General features: G+C 43.4%; 1 protein-coding gene across 1 annotated transcript in view; it reads right to left on the reverse strand.

Annotated features, from left to right (window-relative positions):
- Window positions 1–22,808, reverse strand: part of LOC102227210 (receptor-type tyrosine-protein phosphatase F-like) — a 157,482-nt gene that overhangs the window by 74,664 nt on the left and 60,010 nt on the right. Inside the window, exons 7-8 of the mRNA XM_023329083.1 lie at window positions 12,641–12,910; window positions 6,529–7,110 (exon numbers count right to left, since the gene is read on the reverse strand). Coding sequence (XP_023184851.1) covers window positions 6,529–7,110; window positions 12,641–12,910 — 852 coding nt within the window. The remainder of the gene's footprint in view (window positions 1–6,528; window positions 7,111–12,640; window positions 12,911–22,808) is intronic.

Genomic DNA, 22,808 nt, shown 5'->3' on the forward strand with positions numbered 1-22,808 from the left:
GTATCTGTGTTTATTTTCAGTTTCTGTGTCTCTTAGTCTCCATATTGTATTGTCTCCCCTTGATTGTTCCCAGGTGTTTCTTGTCTCCTTGATTACCCTCTGTGTATTTAACCCCACCTGTGTTCTTTGTTCCTCGTCGGCTCCTTGTCGTGTCTGTCTAGTTTCCAGTTGTCACCTGTTGTGATCATTGCTCTCTGCTTCTCTGTGTTCTGGACTTTTGGATTTGCATCTTATTAAATCATCTACTTTATCGCTACCTGGGTTTGCTGCCTCTACCTCGCCACCACTCACACCGTGAAACCTGACACATGTCTTGGTTCGCATGGGGTGGATCTTGGTTTGCAGTCCAACATTCCATATTTTTCCAACATTTTCAAGATGTACTTCTTATGGCTCATTTTTACCTAATCTTCTTTTTGTTCAAAATGTATTTCTAAAAATGTGATATTTTTGCCTATGTCCTTCATGTAAAACTTTGATTTCATTATTTCTTTGAAACGGTCCAAAACCTCAATGCTGCTAGCAGCAGTGATCAAGTCATCCACCCAGATGAGCATGATAACCATGTCATTTTCTTTGTTTTCTGTACAGACACTGATTAACTATGTTCCTTTCAAAGTTGTTTTGTTCAAGATGATCATTCAGGAGTTTGTACCAATTTCTCCCTGATTGTTTTAATCCATACAGTGTTTTCTTTAATTTGTTCACACATTTCTGTCCAGTTTCTGTTTATTGTTGCTTTAAGCAAGTCAATTTCATCCCTCATTGCCTGTTTCCATCTGTCTGCCTGTGGTGACTTCTGACCCTCACTGAATGTTTGAGGAATACCAAACACAACCCTGTAACAATGATCAACAGTTATTTCTGTTATATCTTTAGTTTTAGGATCTAATTGTCATCTTCAAGGTATTTGGGGGGTCTTTTCTCTCTTTTGGGATAATGATCGCTTTGCTTTGTTTGAGTTTGATCACCATCAACTTCACTCCCAGTGAGATAATCTGAAAACTGTGCATTTTGAGTTTCCTGAAGAGTAACTTCCTCTTTGTCACTCTGGGTGACATTTTGGGTAACATCCTGGGTTAAGGGTGTTCATCATGTCTATCTGCCTGAATCGGGTATCTGTGATCTTGGATCCCTAGATCCCAAACATCTGTTTGTATCTGTTGGTCAACACCATTTCCTTTGATGTACTTTACCAGCCTGTGTCTGGAAACTTTTCTCACCTGTGGGTGGTACACCAAATAAGCTGGGCTGGTCTTGCTGTACCCTACAAACAGTCCATTTCCCCTTCTTGAGTCTAGTTTCTTGTGGTGGTTGTTGTACGAGTAACACTCTAATCCAAATACCCACATGTTTGTTGTGAATACGGGCAGCACACTGAACAGCATATGGCCACAGTTCTTTAGGTAAACCATTTTCTGATAACATACACCTTCCCATTTTAAAGAGTGTTCTCCACTGTCTGCTCTTCCATTTTGGTGTGGGGAGTACAGTGATGACGTTTCATGTCTAATGTCTTTATCTCAGAGCAGTGTTTGAAAATCATTACATGTGTACTTGGTACCCTTGTTTGTACTTAAATATTAAAAGTTAAAGTGCTTGCTGAATGCATTACCTAATCGCTAATACAATATTACTAAATGTACCCATCATATTTAATTTTAATATATCAGAAATGTCCCATTTTAATGAACAATGCCATAGATGAAGCATTTTTTTATTGTGTTTACTCTCTGCAACATAGTTTAGACTTAGATATGTGATTCTATGCATCAGAATTTCAGGGATGCAAACATCTCATCTCCTGTCCTAACATAGCATGAACTTCACTTTTTTGCCACTAGTGGCATTTATTTTGAAAGAAATCCAATAGAAAGGGGATGGAAAGAAGGTGGGCGGGGGAGGACATGCAACAAAGGAAGAGGCATTAGGACAGTCACGCAATGGTGCTGTAGTCAAGACCACCTAAGCCGTGACCAAGTCAAGATGAAGACCAGAGCCCTGAGCAACATGACACAATAAAATTAAGTATACCTATCAAAATTGCTTCTCAAATTGATTTGAAAGATCCACATTCCTATAAAACACCTACCGTATTTTCCGCACTATAAGGCACACCTAAAAACCTTCAATTTTCTCAAAAGGCGACAGCGCGCCTTATAATCCGGTGCGCCTTATATATGGACCGATATTGAGCCACAACAGGTCTCGCAAATAGGGTAAGCAGCCGCCGACTTCATTTTCCCCTTAGGAGAAGAAACGGGGAAAGCAGACGCCGATGCAGCCAGCGGTGCACGCTGGGTTTTGTGTAAAGACCTCAAAATGGCTCCTATTAAGAGACACGCTTACGACGCAGAGTTTATGCTCAAGGCGATCAGTCACACAGTAGAACACGGGAATGGGCTCTTTGCACCTGCCGCGCTGACGTCACAACCGCATGCGCAAATGCGGCTCTCTTTTTTCGCTTTGAGTTACCATGACAGCTAGAAAAGACAAAGTCTTATTTCAGACGCAAATAAAACAATACTATGCACATTGCTGTCTTCCTAATATAATGGGCTTTTAAGTTTTCATGGATTTCCAAACGATCCTGAATTAAGAAGATGGTGACTTGTAAATATTCGTCGCTACCAGTTAAAGCTAACGCCGCACAGCAAAGTTTACAGCCTTCACGTCACTCCGGATCAACTTCTTCAGCCTAAAGAAGAAGGTAAAGGAGCCTCCTGTGTTATTTCCATGGAATCACTTCTGTATTCAGCCTGAAAGAGCGAGTTTATGGGAACCAGAGAGCAGACCAGAGCCAGACAGCCGAGAAACTGATCCGCCTGCATACACCGCTGTAAACACCGTCCTGCGTCACAAGAAGCATGCAAAACTAATAAAGCGAAGTAACTCAAATTGTGTTTCGTCATGCTTCAGAAGCAAAAAGCCTGAACCGTAAAATCCCCATTACTTGGTCTCTGACACTAACGACAATAAACGCACGTAATATACTTGAACATAAGGTAAAAACATTCTCCGTTAATGAATGATGAAAAATGTTTAGATACTTAAATAGCACATTTTTACAAGAAAAATGTCTAGGATAAGCTAAAGCTAATGTTAGCCACAAAGTTTAAAGAAAGTAAAACTCACCTTCGTATCTGTGTATAACGAGGCGAACATCTTAAAACCTTTCTCCAGCTTACTTGTCAGGGCTTCGGATCGATGTGTTACCTTGGACAAGCCCTGCAAATACCGAGTGTAAAGAGCCTTTTTCAATAGATTGGAAAAGATTGAGCCGCTTTTCCCTGAACGCGGATGCTGAGGTGCAAAGAACCCATAGAGCAGCAGCGAGAGAATTTAACATGAACAATCAATGGTGCGGAAGTGGAGGAAGCAACAGCTGTTCATTTTGGGAATGAACGGAGGTTTCAGAACGCTGGTTTGTAATCTATTAATAAAGTTTGACTGACCTATCTGACTATTTTGTCGACATTCCCTTTAGCACAGCTCCATCTAATGGATGCATAACATAACCCCAGCCTCTACTGTAGCGTCTATTCTATGCGCCTTATAATGCGGTGCGCCTTATGAAAAAAGTTTTAAAAAAGGCCATTCATTGAAGGTGTGCCTTATAATGTGGTGCGCCTTATAGTGCGGAAAATACGGTACATATTAAATACATAGAGCTGAAATAAATTTAACCAATATTATTAGCAATTCAAACTCTTCTTCATTCTGCTTTGTTTCCATCTCTGTGCCACAGTCCTTGGAGGTCTCATCCCTAAAAAGATAACGCCCTGGGCGGTTGCCCATTCTGCCCATGTCAGAAACCACAACTGTCTGCACCATTAAACATAGCAATTAAGACAATGTATTAACGGTAAACAACGCTCAACAATGAACACTGTCCAAGGCGCAACAAGCAAGAAGTATCCAAGCAGAAGGACCATGACTGTTCTCACCCTGTCTCCCGCTGCAATGTCTGCCACCATCAAAGGTGACAAAAACAATTAAAGAGCAATGAGCATGTGCTGCGTTGTTACATTCTTGTTTTATTTATTCGCCAATTAAATAAATCTATATATTTTTTAATTAAATAAAATAATAATAGATACTGCAGAGTATGCAGAGCATCACAAGAACAAAGAACGGGTCACAGTGAGGCTTCAGTCCTATAGGACTTAGTAAAGACCCGTTCAGAAGAATGGGATTGTTAGTGAATGTTATAGTTACTATATAGCAGACTTCGGTCACAGCGTTGTCCCATATAAGCGACATGTCAGTCAACACCTCTACACAATAATTCAGTGCAGTGAGACAACTTTTTTTCATCGCAGTTTCATGTGTCTCTGTACAGCTTGCCTTGCTAACATCACGTCCACATAGCTTACCTTTCTTTAAGCTTCTGTTCAGCAGTGGCGCAAAAAGTGGGTATGCAGTGTATGCAACGCGCAAAAACATTGTGGGGAATTTTTTTCTAGTCAGCATTGTATGTACTTAACAGCTGTTTGCTTATGAAATGATCAATAACAGAGGAACAGCACTGATTAGGCGCCCCTCCCCTCCTGCCAGCGGCGGCCCTTCGAGAACCTGCAGAGGCGCGTTGCACTCGACAACAGGGAGCTAAAGATGGGCCGGCAGAAAAAAACTCTGGGGCATAAAACAGAAAACGGAAGAGGGTAAGGATAAAGATGTTGGAGAGACGAAGAAAAGCTTTTCAAAGTGGTTGAAAGACAGTAGGTAAGTACTGTCTAGTGTATCAACAAGAGAGTTGTAAATATTCTGTCAATATCTGTGCTTTTCTGTGTATTTATTAGTTTTCTGTGTCTGAGTCTCCGTGTTGTCCTGTCTCCCTTTGATTGTTCCCAGGTGTGTCTCGTTCCCTGATTACCTCCTTTGTATTTAGTGTCACCTGTGTCTCTGTGTCTTGGTCGGGTCCTTGTCGTATGCACCAGTCTGTCAATGTGTTCTTGTCCATGCATGTAGCCTGTTGCTACCAGTGCTGAGCCCTAGCCTTCTGCTCAACTGTGTTGTCAGGTTTTTGGACTTTTGGAATTTATTTGAGCCTATTTTCATCATTAAACTTCCATCATTCATCTCATCTGGGTCTGCTGCGTTTCCCTCACCGCTTCCACCACCACAGCTCATGACATATTCAGGCTAGCTTAAGCTAACCTGAATGACAGGTGGTTGTTGTTGTCTCCGCCCCCTATTGAACCAATACGGGATGCGATTTGATTGATTAAAGTTAAGCCTTCAGACATGCTAGTTACTGTAATGGCTTATCTGAAATCTGGAGAGTATTATATTTGGAAATAAATGATTTGCTAATATTTATTCCTTGTAGAAATGTGCAATTCATGTTTGAATATTTTAGAACCAAACTAACATATTTAGAATAATACAGAAATCAGGAAACCGTTGTTTTTCTTCTTCTTCTCCGCTCTTTGCTTCACGCTGTTATAATTGCTAGGCAACATAAGTTTCGCTGAAGTGGGGGCGAGAATAGTTTGAGAAACATTGCTATAAGGAGAACAAGTTAGATAATGCTGAGTTGATCTTTGCCGCCAATGCCTGCATTCCAAATCTTGTTGAGGTGTCTGGTTTTAGGTGCCTTAACTCATCCTATGTTTTCCAGTGAGACACCCCAGAAAAGATAGTGATCCATTCTGGAATTCTTTGGATTCACCCCTGCTCAAAGGTTTCATCTTAGGACCCCTCTTACTTAAAGAGGCTCCCACTAGCCCAGATTATAACAAGTAGGAGCTTGCTAGCCCACTTGCTACCTGGAGCAACACTCCAAGTATGTTTTTGATGAGTGATAATATAATACCATAATATAAATCTCAAAAAAGTGGATTTTGATTAACAATAACTGGAACATTAATTTTGGTCTTCATTGAAATATTTTATGACTGTTGATTACTTTGATGACATTTGAGAAAATTTCATGTTTGTTCTTGTGATCCAGGTGCTTTACATCCTTGCTGTAAAGCAGTGGTCCCCAAACCCCGGGCCACGGACCGGTACCAGTCCGACCAATCGGTACTGGGACGCGCAAAAAATAATTAAATATTTCCGTGTTATGTATTGAGTCTGGAGGATCTTTTATTTTGAAAATCCTTTAACCGGATTCTGTCGGTTACGTCTTGCGCGGCAACATTGAGCCCACAAGCAGCATCTGTTTCGGTCTCCTCCTTAAGCGAGTGTTTCTATTGCATGTGCTTTCAATAGCACAATATTGAAAGCGCATGCTGGGGGGAGACCGGACTGAAAGACAAGACAAGACACATGAAATGTAAGAGCGGCGGGGAGGAGAAAAGGGTGCGGACATAGAGTGATGTACTAGGACCAGGGGACTAACGTATGAGCGAGGGAAGAGAATTGTACACTAACCAATGTGAGAGCGGAGGGCACAATCCAGCACACAATCCGGGAAAATAATAATATGGGAGTACGGTGGGAAAGGGGAGTAAAAAACGATAGTTTCCCGGCCAAAACAGGAGACTTGACAGGTATGGCTTTACTGTGGGAAACCCTCACCTCCTTGCTGGGTTTTTAACTGCAGAACATCAGACAGTGGCCCATCTCCCATAGATGTGAAGCCAAGCATCCTTAGGCTGTAAGTGGTGGTAGGCGTTAGTCCTGAGATGGACGTGAACTTGCTGTCATTGATATTGTGTATCTGCCAGGTGCTGAGTGGATTACTGGGCTCAGAGCTGTAGAAGATCCGATAACCTTGCAGTTGACCATTTGGCTCCTCAGGAGATTCCCACTCCACCAGTATGGTGGTGGAGCTCAATAATCGTGCCCGTACATGAAGAGGTGGTGATGATGGTGCCTGCTCACCTGTACAGATTTCCACAATTCTGCTTGGAGGCCCCCGCCCAACACTATTAGAGGCAAGGACACGGAATTCATATTCAGAGAAGGGGCTAAGACCGCCAATGCTGTAGCGAGTTGACGCTACACCATCTATCTCCTGAAAACCATTGCCAGAAGTTTTAGAACGGTACTGAACCAAATAGTAGGACACAGGCTCAGCATTCCCAGACTTCCATGTTAGAGTAACACTGGTGGCTGTGGTCTCTACCACCTGCAGAAAGGTAGGCATCTTCGGAAGAGCTGTCAGAAAATGAAGACAGGAGGTTGGACAAGACAAAAAATTAATTCTGTTCTCGCATAAACATAACTGCTTCTTTGTCCTGGAAGTCTTTTAGCTTATATTACTAAATATTATGTTAATAATTTAACTTTTTAACCATACATTCTGCTAAGCAAGAGCTGTACAGGATGTGAATGATGTGACTAACATTGCATAACATATATATGCTATATATGTGAATAACATACAGGATTTCCCCCAGTGTATTATAAGCCTGGCGGCACGCCATGCTTTGCTAGGACCCCTGCCAGACTAAGCGTGGCTTGTTTTTATTTTTAGAAATATTAATAATTGGAAAAAATATATATATATTGCTTACATTTATTTCCTTTTTTATATTAAAGTCTCTGTTGTTCTGAGAGTTTCAATCATAGAGCACATTTATTGATAAAAGATAGGTTTATAGTTCATGCATTTAAAGGCAGAACGGGCCAATCACACATCTGGCGCTTCTGCTCGTTGCCTCTTGCACTGCTTTATCTCTTAAGTCTACCTCAGTGCGGATCGCGCGCTCCTCCTTTCACTCAAACTGGACACATGCTGACCTGTATGGATATTTACACCAATCCCCTGTGAGGAATTCTGTTCTTTGGAGAACTTTCAAGGTAAGAGTTTAAAACGAACCGTGTTAGCTGTGGTTGTACAGCTCTGTGAACCGCAGGAATAATTTGTAGTTGCGCTTTCAGAGGTGCGTGTTGAGGGAGTGGTGAGAATTATTTATCTTTGTGAACAATTATGGTTGTTCACAAACATAATTGTGAACAAACAATTATGTGGGGCGTTTACATCTCAACACGATGCCCAGCGTCAGACCCGGCTCCAGACAAGTTTAATAGGGGGGCATCGGCTTATTTTGGGCAGGCAAAATGAATCTATGTAGCAATAATAATATTACTCAAGTAAAGGAAAAAGGTACAGTGCAGTAAAACTACTCTTACAAGAACCTTTCCCAAAAAGGTTACACAAGTTAATGTAACAAGTACTACCCATTTTCAACAGACAACATCAGTAGCCTATGGCAGTGGTCCCCAACCTTTTTATCACTGCGGACCGGTCTAGGCTTGGCCATTTTACTGTGGCCCGGAAGGGATAAGAAGGAGGGGGGGCCGTCAGATAAGGCTTCTGCATGTTGATGTGTCCACTAAAGCCTAGTTCACATGGCACAATTTAAAATTTTTGCCCCGATTTTCCCCTTACGACAATCTCAGAACATTCAGAGTTCTAAGATTGTCGCTTGCGTAACCAATCATCCTGCAGGGTGTGGTGTGTTACGATCTGAAGTTGGGCATATGCAACATGTTGGATTGTCTTGGCCCTTTTATTGCAGCAAGTGGGGTTTTCTTCGACTGGGAGAGGACTCTGCCTGTTGAATGCTACAGGTAGCCAATCAGAAAGCGCGGTGACATAAGCACGGATCCCAAACAGCTGACATGGCCCAACCGAGAGTCCGGTGGACATTGGAGATGATGTGTGTTAACAGCATGAATGTTTATTCAGCATTTGGTACAAGGAATATCAACAGAAATGATAAGAGGAACTGGAGCGAAACTGTTACCGCAGTTGATAAACCCGGTAACTTTTCAGCTATCCGTCATTACCGTGACATAAATAGAATAGGTGATAAAGATAAGGCATTCAGTCAGGGTTTGATGCTGACACTAGCTACATGCATTGCAGGTAGATTGTATTTGTAACACTGCATTATTTTAATTGGGTGTGAAATCGGTTTTTGTGTGGTGTGTTGCTCCTGCAGTGTCGCTGGACACAAGCACCGACCGAACCTGTTGTACTTTTATCGGCTCTGTGGTCACAGAGGTTTGAAAAAATCAGCAATTCAAAATTGTGCCGTGTGAACCAGACCTAAGACTCACAAGCTCTACTCTTCTCCTCTTGTCTCTCTGACTCTGGTCGTTTACACATCCCTTCAAAATAAGATACAGATGCGCAGCAAAAACAAACATTTTACTTTCATGAAAATATTATTTTATAACAAATCCATGGGATCCCTGAGCTTGTTTCTCTGCTACAAGACGGTCCCATCTGGGAGTGATGAGAGACAATGACACCCGAAGTGTTGCTTATGCTCAGGGTGCTCATGGTTTCTATGTGGTGAAGGAGTTTGAAGGCTTAGCGAGCTTGTTAGCGAGCCGGTCGCCGCAGATTATGCCGAGCGGGCTTGGAATGGGGGAATCAATTACCGATCCAGGATAAATCCATCCTCCTGTCTTTTCTCTGGGCCTTTTCCCCTTCGCAAATAAACTTTCCAAAGACATCTGATCCATTTCTTACTCATTTTGCTGCTTGTAGTAGGCTCAATGCTGGCGCGCAAGATGTACCAAGAGAATCCGGTTAAAGGATTTTCAAAATAAAAGATGCTCCAGATTCAGATAATACATAAAACGGAAATATTTAATTATTTCTTGTGTGGCCTGGTACCAATTGATCCACGCCCTGGGGGTTTGGGACCACTGGCCTATAGGCTACTTGTTAACAAGCTTATGGTGCTATATTGCACCATAAGCAGTATAGCATCTTTTATTAGCTAGTCGTCTTTTAGCTAACATAACCTGCATCCAACAGCATTACTCAACTCAGTCGAATAGTTTGGGGGGGAAACTGTGCAAAGTTTGTTTTTGCTGGTTTGCTGCCATAATTCTAACACAAACCTGAGTAGTTCTGCACAGGTGTAAGCCCAGCGTGAGCATCTTAGCGCTCATGTTGCATTTAAAGGTGGCATAGAAAAGCATGCTACAACATGTTAAAAATGATTAAACCGTTTTAACTGCCGAAAAAAAGTGACAGAAGGCACAGATATGGGAAGTGTGAAAGACCCTACTGTATCAAATCAGTATAGGAATAACAGAGAATTGGCCACTTTAAGGTAAAAATAACAAACAACTTCCAGTCCAGGAGGCTTGGCTGACTCTGTGGGCGGGCTATGCCCGCCCGTTCCACTGGGCCTGCCCAGAATGTGGGTCTGTCTGTCCTGCAAAGTTTATGTATGTGGTCACAGTTGGCTGGTGAGTTAGTGATTAAAGAACTAGCGCTAACCACTCATCATGCAGGTTCAGCCCAGTGAGGAACTTTCGCGTTCTCCTCGTAGTTAGTTTATATTATTTTATTTATTTATTTTTTAATTATTTTTCTGGTTACATGATGCAACAAAACATATCAAATGCTTTGTCCACTTAGTCAACCAGACCGTGCAGAGATTTGAAAAACTCGTCTCATTAACTCCATCAACAAAACCAGTTTCTGTGAATGTTATTAAAAACTCAACAGACAAGAAATGGAAGAGCTCCTAAAGCTACATTAGCAGCACTGAATTAAATCTCCCATTTGTTGCACATTTCATACAGGGCCAGTCCAAAGCTGTATGAGGCCTTGAGCAAAATTTTAATTAGGGGCTCCATTTTTTACTAAAAACATCAGCACCACTAACAGCTTATGGGTTAGATTTAGTGAAATCTGGGAGAGCGGAAATAGTTTAATTGGCCAACCTAAAGCAACATTGACAATTCCAATAAACAAATGTTACATTTATGTATCTGTGGTCTGTGTTAAAATATTAGCATTTATGAGGCCCCTGAAGCTCTGGGGACCTTATGGAGCCACTGACTTAATTTGAATTAAACAGAAATGCAAATAATTAATATTCATTTTAATTGTATTTTTTGATTAGTTGTTTTTAAGACTAATTGTGGGTTTAAACACCGTTTTACTGGCAATGTCTTCTCGTAACATATATATTTACCCAGTCATATTTTTACATTTCCTGACAACTTAAAATCTTTTAATACAAAAACACGGTGGACCGCCTCAATGCCCAGACCACCAGGCTTAGCAAGTTTTCTGGGGGAAACCCTGACATATATAACATATGTGAATAGGCCTGTCACGATAACAAATTTTGCTGAGCAATTAATTGTCTCAAATATTATTGCGATAAATGACAATATTGTTTGAAGACCTTTTTACACTGATTTAATTGAAATGACATAATAATGCATGCAATTTCTTGTCAAAGATAGATACACATTTTCAAAAGAACACTTAACACTGGAACTGATAAACAAAATAAACAAAACAACCAAAAATAAAATGGATTCTCAATCTCCATTAACAAATAATGTACTTGAATATAAACTAAACAACATAAAGCCAAAGCAGGGATGGGCAACTCCAGACCTCGAGGGCCAGTATCCTGCAAGCCAAATAAGTACTGCATTCAACCAAAAGAGTGCAGATTATGAAGTCTGTATACTATGTTGCCCTATAGTAATAATTAGATTTAAATAGAGAAGATGGGCCCATCCAACTACCTGACGCAATAGTTCACACTACACAATTTTTTGCCTTACGATCTTAGAACGTTGGGTGTTCTAAGATTGTCACTTGCGATTTCGTAACCGATCAACCTGTAGTGTGTGGTGTGTTACTGTAGATCGTCGTGGCCGCTCCATCCAAATAAAGGGGTTTTCCCCGACTGGCAGCCTGTTGAATGTGACAAGTAGCCTCTCCGTGCTTTCTGAGGGGAAATTACAAAGGGGAATCCCAAACAGCTGACACTGTGCAACCCGAAGTCCAGCGGACATTGGAGATGATATCTGGAAACATTAATGTTTATTCAACATTTCGTGTAAAGAATATAGAAATGACAAGGGGAGGAGTTGGAGCGAAATTGCTACCGCAGTTGATAAACCCGGTAACTTTTCGCTGTTCTTTGTTAACATGACATAAATAGGTTATAATGATTTTCATTCAGGCAGGACTTTACACTGACACTAACCACCTTCATTGCATGTAGATTGTAGTAAAGCATTGATTAATGCCTGGTTTTAAAATTAGTTAACTGGACTTCTAGCCATTATTTTGTGCACATTGTTGGACACCACACGGCACGATCGAACCGTTATACCTAGGATTTCTGTCGGCTCATGTGTGGCCTCTCAGGTTTTGAAAACGGGCCAGCAATCGGCCGACCACTCTAAGATTGTGTAGCGTGCGCTAGTGTGTTGGACCAGGGAGACATCTGAGAGTTGCAGGACACCGGCCCTCGAGGACCAGGATTGCACACCCCTGCTTTAAGGGATTGTGAAGTCAACTAAGTGCTAAAAATAAGGTAGCTACTACATTTTAATTATATGCATTAAAAGTTCCTAGTGCCGATAACATACACATAGGACTTTAAAGGAGGAGTCTCAAAAGTCCCAGAACCCCATTACTATCAATTTGCATTGTGCTAAGAAATAGCACAATGTTGTTGGAGTCTTCATCTTATCTTTCCTTCTTAATACTAGTCTGATATTGAAGAGGCCCCTACTTGTGAGGACAATATTGACATCATCTCATCGGGTCAAGGGTCAGACTCCGACTCCGACTGACTCCGACTTGAAGGGATTGCTAAAAATAGCACTGCATTGCTAGCTTTTTTGTTAACTAACTTTGGATGTGATGTCATGCTATTAACACAACTACATAGTTTCATACCTTTGACAAAGACTTGAGCTGTGGTCTCAATCCTACCCAAAGTTGAGATGGCAACACAGGTATAGTTAGCAGATTGTTGAATATTGGTAAGCTGCAGGATATTACGGCCAAAGGGTAGCTCATCCTCCTGGGTCAGCTCCACTTCATCACTCATCCACTTGACCAAAGGCATTGGAGAACCCACTGCCACACATGTCAGGTTGACACTGCCAGCAGGCATCACCTCACAATTAGTGGGTGGGATGGAAAAACGGGGAGGCACACGCCGGACTGTGGAGGTAACGACAGAAGGAATGAGAAGACATGATTCTGGGACATGTGAGAAACTATACGGCTAAGTGTAGGTGCTCAGGCTGTACTGTGCACTGCTGTATGTGAACTGGTTGTGGTTAATTAACATGAATGAATATTAACGAGTGCGGATTAGCTTCAACCCTGATGGACAAATATTTCTTCCTGCGCAGTTGCCAAGTCTTCCCCAGCAGCCTGGCGGGCTCAGCAGACACAAAGTTCCTCCAGATGTTTGCTAATTGCTGCTGTTTAGTTTGTAGGAGTTGAATGGCAAAGTCGGGGAGAGGGCTGCTTCTTAAAGTGGAGGCTCAGCTTGGAAACCAAAGCTCTGAGGAGGAGCTTCATGGAAAAGGCTGCGCTCAGTAGCACTTATCACAAATGATGTAAAATTTGCTCATTAATATTCCAGTTGCCTGGATGTTCAGAAAGAGTGTAAACAAAATGCCAAAATCTGAAATGTTAGATGACAGTAGATGACGAGATCTCAGAAATTTCATTTCAACATGCTTCAGTATAGAAACACTGTTATAGAAACAGGAGTTTCTATAAGTGCCACATAAACTGCTTTGTTGTGGCTTTGTTGCCCAAGCTTTATGGGATAAGTTTTTCAGATCTCGTACATACATATAGTATATTTTTCTTTTTCATATTCATATTTTTAAAAAAAATTATTATGCATTTATTTTTGCACCACTATATCAAAGCAATTTCCTAGCCTGTGAATCTGTTTACTGACAATGACAATAAAGTGATTCTGACTCATAAAAGGAAGTCACGTTACACTAAAGAATGCATGTTACTGGGGAGTAGATAAAACAGGTGACAACATTTCAGCTGTTTAATAGTTCCTTGTTAAGGTTTGAATTGTAGTTAGAATCCCAGTACTTTGCTAAATGTTAGTGCTTTAAAACAAATAAACTAACATTGTGCGTTATTTAACTTAAGGTTGAAAATCTCAAGAAGAATCAATGGAAGTCCATCCATTTTATCACTGGATCCACAGTGGTGTTCCATATTGTATTCTGTTTATTTATTTTCTTGAGATTGGTTTTCTTTGAATGTCTATCCTGTTTAAAACTGCTATTTTCCCCATGTCTCTATTTGTGAAAATACGGTTAGACAGGAAGAAATATAACAAGAAGGCAAAGCAAAAGTTTGTGAAGTGACTTTGTCCAATTGTGAAGTGTCAAATCTGTGATGGACACCGTTTTCATCAATAATAATGATGAATATCATTAATAATAATTTAGTACTATTAATCAAGCTGTGAAGTTTGATTAGTATGCTGTTACAAAAAAACAAAGCAGCAAGGACAGACTTTTGTCACTTATTTAGTACAGATGCATGATGATGCTTTCTAAAAAAAGTGAAAAACGATAACTTACCACCCAGTCTCACTGCTACAACTTTTTTAATGAATTTAAAAAGGAGATGATGGCAAGTTCAGTGCCTTCTTTAATCAGAAGATGAATGGATCAAATTCAGCTGAATGTGGAGGAGCATGACAGTTTCTCTCTTTATCTAATTACTTTCTAAAGTTAGTGATTGGACAAACAGGAACAATCCTTTGTTAATTCTGATTAAATTTGGCCTATCTGTGTCCTTTTAAAGCAACCACTAGACTGAATCTGTTACCCGACAACCTTAGATGAACTTCTGCTTCAAAAGCACTGTCATCCAATCAGTGATTTCTCAGATCACCAACTGGGACATAACCCTTTCTGTTTTGTTAATGTTGTTGTGTTTTTGTAATTTGAAATTGTGCTTTCAATTTGCTGAAGTGGTTTGAACCTCAAGGCCACCATATAATAATGTTGGGATGCCTATTTTTAGAAGTTTTTTTTTTTTTTACTTATAGTTATAAGTAAATGTTAGGGTTGTTTTAAAATGTTTTTAACCTCTCTACAAATCCTTTGAGGCTTTATGCAAAATCTTAGCAAAACCTCTCCACAGATCGACAGGGCCCTCCCTTGCCCTAAAGAAAAATGCAGACCATGTACATATTGGAGAAGACAGAGACCCACTAGACTGACAATAGAAAACATCAGGGGAATGGACGTTAAGATAGTGGACTCTTATAATTTCCTGGGTACTCACTTGAACTGGAGAGGTTGAGACGTACCTGGAACACCTCACCAGGGAGGTGTCCAGGAGGCATCCTGAGCAGATGCCTGAGCCACCTCAACTGGCTCCTCTCGACGTGAAGGAGCAGCGGCTCTACTCTGAGTCTCGCCCGGATGACTGTGCTTCTCACCCTATCTCTAAGGGAGAGCCCAGACACCCTACAGACAAAACCCATTTCGGCCGGTTGTATCCGCGATCTCGTTCTTTTGGTCATGACCCAAAGCTCATGACCATAGATGAGGGTGGGAAGGTACATCGAACGGTAAATCGAGAGCTTTGCTTTTTGACTCAGCTCTCTCTTCACCACGACGGACCGGTATAGCACCCGTTGCACAGCAGACGCTGAGCCAATCCGCCTGTCGATCTCCCGCTCCCTTCTTCCCTAATTTGTGAACAAGATTCCAAGATACTTGAAGTTCTCCATTTGGAGCAGGACACCCCCCCCCCATCCGGAGAAGACACTCTTCCCTTTTCCAGCTCAAGACCATGGCCTCGGATTTGGAGGCACTGATCCTCATCCCGGCCGCTTCACACTCTGCTGCAAACTGCCACTGCGAGAGCTGCAGATCATGACCCGATGAAGCCAATAGGACCACATCATCCGCAAAAAGCAGAGATGCCATCCGAAGGCCACAAAAAAGAATCCCCTCAACACCTTGGCTGCGTCTAGAAATTCTGTCCATGAAAGTAATTAAGGGAATCGGTGACAAAGGGCAGCCCTGGCGGAGTCCAACTCTCACCGGAAACGAGCCTGACTTACTGCTGGCAATGCGGACCAAACTCTGACACCGGTCATACAGGTACCTGACAGCCCATATCAAAGGGCCCGGTACCCCATACTCCCGGAGAACCCCCCACCGTGTCCCTTGGTTGAATGCCTTCTCCATGTCCACAAAACACATGTAGACCGGTTGGGCAAACTCCCATTCACCCTCCAGGACCCTGCTGAGGGTGTAGAGCTGGTCCAGTGTTCCACTACCAGGACAAAAACCACACTGCTCATCCTGAATATAAGGTTCGACTATCCGATGGACCCTCCTCTCCAGGACCCCTGAATAGACCTTGCCAGGGAGGTTTAAGAGTGTGACCCCCATATAATTGGAGCACACCCTCCGGTCCCCCTTTTTGAACAGGGGGACCACCACCCCAATTTGCCAATCCAGGGGAATTGCCCCCAATGTCCATGTAAAATTGCAGATTCACGTCAGCCAACACAACCCTATAACATCCAGAGCCTTAAGGAACTCCGGGCGAATCTCATCCAACCCCAGGGCCCTGCCACCGAGGAGCTTATTAACCACCTTGGCGACCTCGTCCCCCGAGATTGGAGAGCCCAACCATGTACATTTTGGAGAAGACAGAGACCCACTAGACTGACAATAGAAAACATCAGGGAATGGACGTTAAGATAGTGGACTCTTATAAGCTGAGCCTGAGTCCCCAGCCTCAGCTTCCTCAATGGAAGGCATGTTGGTGGGATTGAGGAGGTCTTCGAAGTATTCTGCCCACTGGCCCACAAGTTGAGATCAGCAGCACAGCATCCCCACTGTAAACAGTGTTGGTGCTGCACTGCTTCCCCCTCCTGAGATGCCGGATGGTGGACCAGAATCGCCTTGAAGCCATCCGGAAGTCTTTCTCCATGGCCTCTTCAACCTCCTCCCACGCCTGAGTTTTTGCCTCAGCAACCACCTGAGCCGCATGCCGCTTCACCCACCGGTACCCATCAGCTGCTTCCGGAGTCCCACAGGCCAAAAAGGCCTGATAAGACTCTTTCTTCAGCCTGATAGCATCCCTCACTGAAGGACTCTAAGGACTCCAAGAAAGGTGGGTAATCTGAACTGTCATTCGGCCTGTAAGCACAAACAATAGTCAGGACCCATCCCCCCACCCATAGGCGGAGGGAGGCTACCCTCTCGTTCACCGGGGTAAACCCCAACATACAGGCGCTGAGATGGGGACCAACAAGTATGCCCACTCCTGCCCAACGCCTCTCACCATGGGCAACTCCAGAGTGGACGTATGTCCAGCCCCTCTCAAGGAGACTGGTTCCTGAACCAGTGCCATGCATCGAGGTCAGACCGACTATTTCTAGCCGGAACCTCTCAACTTCACACACTAGCTCCGGCTCCTTCCCCACCAGAGAGGTGACATTCCACGTCCCAAGAGCCAGCTTCTGCAACCGAGGATCGGACCGCCAGGGCCCCCTCTCTTTTGGCCGCCACCCCTCACATGTTTCACCCGACCCCTTTGGCCCCTCTCATAGGTGGTGGGCCCATGGGAGGGGGGACCCATGTTTCCTCTTCGGACTGAGCCTGGCCGGGCTCCATGGGTAAAAGCCCGGCCACCAGGCGCTCGCTATCGTGCCCTTCCTCCAAGCCTGGCTCCAGAGTGGGGCCCCGTTGACCTGCGTCCGAGCGAGGGAACACAAAGTCCAAAGTTCTTGTCCATCATCGAGGTCTTCAGGCTGCGCTTTGTCTGGTTCCTCACCTAGTACCTGTCTGCCTTGGGTGACCCTAAAGCTCCAGCCAGCATAGCACCTAGGATCATTGGGGCACTCAATTCAGTCCACCACAATAAGGTGGCCGCCCAAGAAGAGGCATTTTTTTCAGACTATTTTAACAGACTATTTAAAATAAGTGACAATAATGTATGTGCAATAACAGAGATATGTTATTTAAATTAGTAAAACTGTGCAAATAACTGTGCAGGATGTATCTGAACACTTATTGAGTTTGCTGGGAGCAGGGATGGTTAGACTCTATCAGCCTAGCAGCTGTTAGAGTCTAACAGCTGCTGGGAGCTTTAGCACAGCACAGTTCAACACATTAGCTCTAGTTCAAAGCTGAGACACAGGAGAATTGTAGAAATAATAAAAATATCTCCCTTTTCATGTATGACTTAGTTGTATCACTGGAGAGCACATTTTGCAACAGGATGCTGCCGGCAGCTGTTTCAACCATCACTGCTCCCAGTAAATATACAAGGTACATTTTTGTTATTCCTGAAATTATTATACATGGTCTCATTTTCCAGTATAATTAACAAAGAGAAACTTGTCATTTTGCACTTTAACTTTTGCATTGCTTCTCGCCTATGTAACCTGGGTATTCTTTTTAAGTCAGTCCTTCAATTAATTATTTAATCATTCAATCAGTTGATCAGACAGTCATATTCACAAAGCACTGCTATACAAAATGAGCAACACAAGGTGGTTGACCCATTAATAATTAATGCATCAACACTTGATATGAAGCATTCAGTTGAGAATAAGTTTACATGGAAATCGTTTTTAAAGAGGCTCATTTCACAAACATTGCATAGAAAAGCTACAAAGATCATTATTTTTCACATAACATTACAAGGTAACAAGGGGCAACAAGGAGCCCTAGAAGCAGGTCAAAGAAAGTGGGCATTAGTTTAGTTATAGAATACATTAAAGTCCTGTGTAAGTGGCTGGGACGGGCCTGGGGCGCCTAGCAAGATGCTGGCACAGCACGGCTCCAGTCTTCCAGGGATTGAATTTAGGAGGGAAAGGAGTGAAAAATAACCAACCTTCTCGCTGATCTGAGTGGTTTGGAAAGTAGTTTAGAAGATGATGACGATGAGGACAGTGTAGAAGACAGTGATGATGAGGTTTGTGCAAAATTGAAAGAGAAAAGGGGAAGACAAGGAAGAACACAGTAAAGAGGCAAAAATATGCTTTTCAAAGAATAATGAAAAAGTTTGTAAAAGCAGAACAATAGAATTTGCACATGAAAAGATTTTCCTTCTGAAAGGGCAATGACAATCCAATACTTATTAAATGTTATTAAATTACACACCACCAAGATGACACTTGATATGAAGCATTCAGTTGAAAAGTTGGCAGTTGATTTGTCAATCTTTTGTGTTGAAAAAAACTGCAATAGAACTCTTTATGTATCTGTCATATTAGAACATGCCTGAAATAAAAAAAATATATTAAAAGGATATGGGGAATAAAGGACAATAGTGGGACCCACAGACATCACAGTTCAAGCCTCAATTTCTTTCTTCTTCTTTTTCCTAGAAAGAAAACTGACGTCAGTCCATCACTTTGTTCCATCACTCAACCTCCCATTATTTAAGCACTTCATTGTCTATCACTACTCGCTGGTCCATCTCATCACTGCCCCCGTCTCTCTACCCATATCTGTCTTGTTTAATAGTGAGCTCCTCGTGTCCACAGTTTAGCTTTGTTTTTAGATTTTCTGGTACCCTGGATTTTTGCATTGTGTAAGTTGGTTCCTTTCTTTTATTAAACATAATCTACAGAGCTTCATGTCTTTTGCCTGCTGCATTTAGGTCTGGTATTCCTCACATCATGACATCAGGTATACAAACACTTGATTATGCATAGAAATTAATTGTACTTGGTTTGGATTGTAGTTTCCAATCATAAATTCATAGTTACTAATTTGATTTAATAATCAAGCTTCATCATACATCAGAGATGATTGTTCCCTATAGACTTAGACTTATTTTATTGTCATTGCACAAAGACACATAAGTAAAATTGGCAATGAAATATCATCGCTTGGCCACATACAAAAAAACACAAGTGTGCCTATAATTACATAATGGGTGGAATCACAGAGGATCTGGTTTGCTCAGGCTAATGTGTGCAATGTTCTGGATAGGGAGGAGTGAAGTCCCAATGACCTTCTCTGCTGTCTTCATTCCAGTAGAGACTTTCATTGTGAGGCGTTGCAGCTTCCAGACCAGATGGAAGATGCACGGAACTCAGCCTTCAAGTCTGGCGACAAGGAGGCACTGAGGACAGCGAGAGCCAACTTGAACCGTGCTATCAGGTTAGCAAAGCAAACCCACAGTCAGAAAATACAGGAGTTCTTCCACGACACCAGCAACACCAGGAGTATGTGGCAAGGCATATGGGTGATCACAGATTACAATCCATCCTTCCCCCCAGTGGGCGAAGTTGATGCTGACTTTGTCAATGGACTCAATAACTTCTTTGGGAGGTTCGAGGCACTGAGCAGTACTCCGGCAAAGAAAACTGTTCCCCACCAGAAAGAGGAGGCACTCTGCCTGGACACAGCCGATGTGTTGAAGACTCTGAAAAGAGTCAACCCATGGAAGGCCCCAGGCCCCGACAACATACCTGGGCGGGTGTTCAGGGAATGTGCAGGTCAGCTGGCTGGTGTCCTAACAGACATTTTTAACACCTCACTGGACCAAGCCACAGTGCCAGCCTGTCTCAAAACATCCTCCATCATTCCGGTGCCAAAGAAACCTCAAGTCACCTCTTTCAACGATTACCGGCCTGTGGCACTGACTTCCATCATGATGAAGTGCTTTGAAAGGCTGGTAAAAGAACACATCGTCTCCAGACTCCCCTCCACGTTCGACCCGTTCCAGTTTGCCTACCGCCGAAACCGCTCCACTGAGGATGCCATCTCCTCCGCCCTACACCTGAGCCTGGCTCACCTGGAGGAGAACACTCATGTGCGGATGTTGTTCCTGGACTTCAGCTCAGCGTTCAACACAATCATCCCACAGCATCTGGCAGGAAAACTGGGACACCTGGGCTTCAGCACCCCCCTGCGAAACTGGCTGCTAGACTTCCTCACCGACAGACCTCAGTCAGTCCGGATTGGACAACACACCTCCGATGTCATCACCCTCAGCACAGGCTCCCCTCAGGGCTGCGTCCTGAGCCCTCTGCTGTTCACTCTGATGACACACGACTGCGCCCCCAGGTTCGCCACCAATCACATCGTGAAGTTCGCAGACGACACAACGGTGGTGGGCCTCATCAGAGACGACAACGAGCTGGACTACAGAGAGGAGGTGGAGCAGCTGGTGGACTGGTGCAGAGACAACAGCTTGATCCTGAACATTGACAAGAGGAAGGAGATGATCGTCGACTTCAGGAAGAACCGGCCCAACCACGCTCCACTGCTCATCAACAGCTCGGCTGTGGAGGTGGTCAGCAGCACCAAATTCCTGGGGGTGCACATCACTAACGACCTCACCTGGACTGTGAACACCACGTCTCTGGTCAAGAGGGCACAGAAACGCTTGTATTTCCTGCGGAGGATGAGAAGAGCACACCTGCCCCCGCCCATCCTCAAGACGTTCTACAGAAGCACCATAGAGAGCATTCTGACCAGCTGCCTCTCTGTGTGGTGTGGAGGCTGCAGCGCCTCCGACTGGAAGAACGTGAGGAGAGTGGTGCGGACAGCAGAGAGGATCATCGGGGCCCCCCTTCCCTCCATTCAGGACATTTCATCCCAGCGCTGCATGTCCCGAGGCCGAAACATCGTCAGTGACCCCTCACACCCTCACCATGGACTGTTCTCCCTGCTGCCCTCTGGAAAGAGGTTCCGCAGCATCCGGTGCAGGTCCACCAGGTTCCGAAACAGCTTTTTCCCACTTGCCATCAGACTGCTGAACTCTTAACTGGACTGCACTCAAAAACTGGTCTCCACTTCATACCTTGCACATGTACATAGCTAAATAACTTCTATTTTACTGTCATTTCTGCACTTTATATTTTATATTTATATTTATATTCCGGAGTAACCTCATAACATTGGAACCTCAAAACATTGTTCTGAGCCGTATGCAATGAAATTTCGTTCTGTATACACCCTGTGCATGCAAAATGATAATAAAGTCAGTCTAAGTCTAAGATGGAGATACTGCTGGTCAGCAGGCTCTCAGTAGTTCCTCTGTAGAAGGTGGAGAGGGTGGAGGGAAGCCCTTTTCATTTGTCTCAGAAAGTGCAAGCGCTGCTGTGACTTTTTCACCAGGGAAGTGATGTGAGGTGTCCAGCTGAGGTTGTCTGTAATGTGAACCCCCAGGAACTTAGAGCTGCTGACGATCTCCACTGCTTTCTCGTTGATGAGGAGTGATGTGTGGTTCGGTCGAGACCGTCTGAAGTCGACAATGATCTTTTGTCTTGTCGACATTCAGAAGCAGGTTGTTTGTTCTACACCAGTTCACAAGATGCTGTACCTCTTTTCACTTCATTGTTGTCCTGAATGAGTCCCACAATTGTTGTGTTGTCTGCATATTTCATGATGTGGTTGGTGTTAAACCTGGGATGACAGCCGTTGGTCATCAGGATTGGTGGAGCTGCAGCAGTAGGCAAAGTGCGAATGCCAGACAGCTCTAGCTGTCGTGGCTGGCGACCCGCTGCCTCCAAAATCGGATATTCCATTCTTCCTCTCCACCACCCAGCTCCAGCCTCTCCTTCACCTCTCGTCACCGCTGCAGCAGTCTTTTCGCCTCTAGCCGCCGCTGCCAGCCCGCATCCAGTCGTATGTTGTTAGGACCTGAAACTTTCTGCACCTTTCCCAGGGATTTTCGCACAGCAGATGTTTCGAGCCTGAGGCCCTGTTCCTCAGGGTCAGGGGTAGCTTTCCTTGCAGGGGTTTTATTGAGGGTTTCAAATCTTCCAAAGAAATTGTTGAGCTCATTAAGGAAGTTAATCTCACCTTGGCAGGGTGAAGATGTGGTTCTATAATCAGTCTCAGACTGGATGCTGCCACAGTTGTCTGGTGTTGCATCATGAAAAAAAACTTGGATCTTTTGACTGTAGACATGTTTTACTGCCTAATCTAAGTGTGGTCATGTCACCAGATTAGAAAGCAACATTATGCTCCTTCAGTTTAGTATGTCCCTCTTTAGTCATACAAGGTTTCTGGTGTGACTATTGACTTTGTTGCTGTAACCACCTTCATAAACCACTAGATATAGTTTGACTGAG

The sequence above is a fragment of the Xiphophorus maculatus genome, chromosome 23, assembly GCF_002775205.1.
Source record: "Xiphophorus maculatus strain JP 163 A chromosome 23, X_maculatus-5.0-male, whole genome shotgun sequence".
Lineage (NCBI taxonomy): Eukaryota > Metazoa > Chordata > Actinopteri > Cyprinodontiformes > Poeciliidae > Xiphophorus > Xiphophorus maculatus.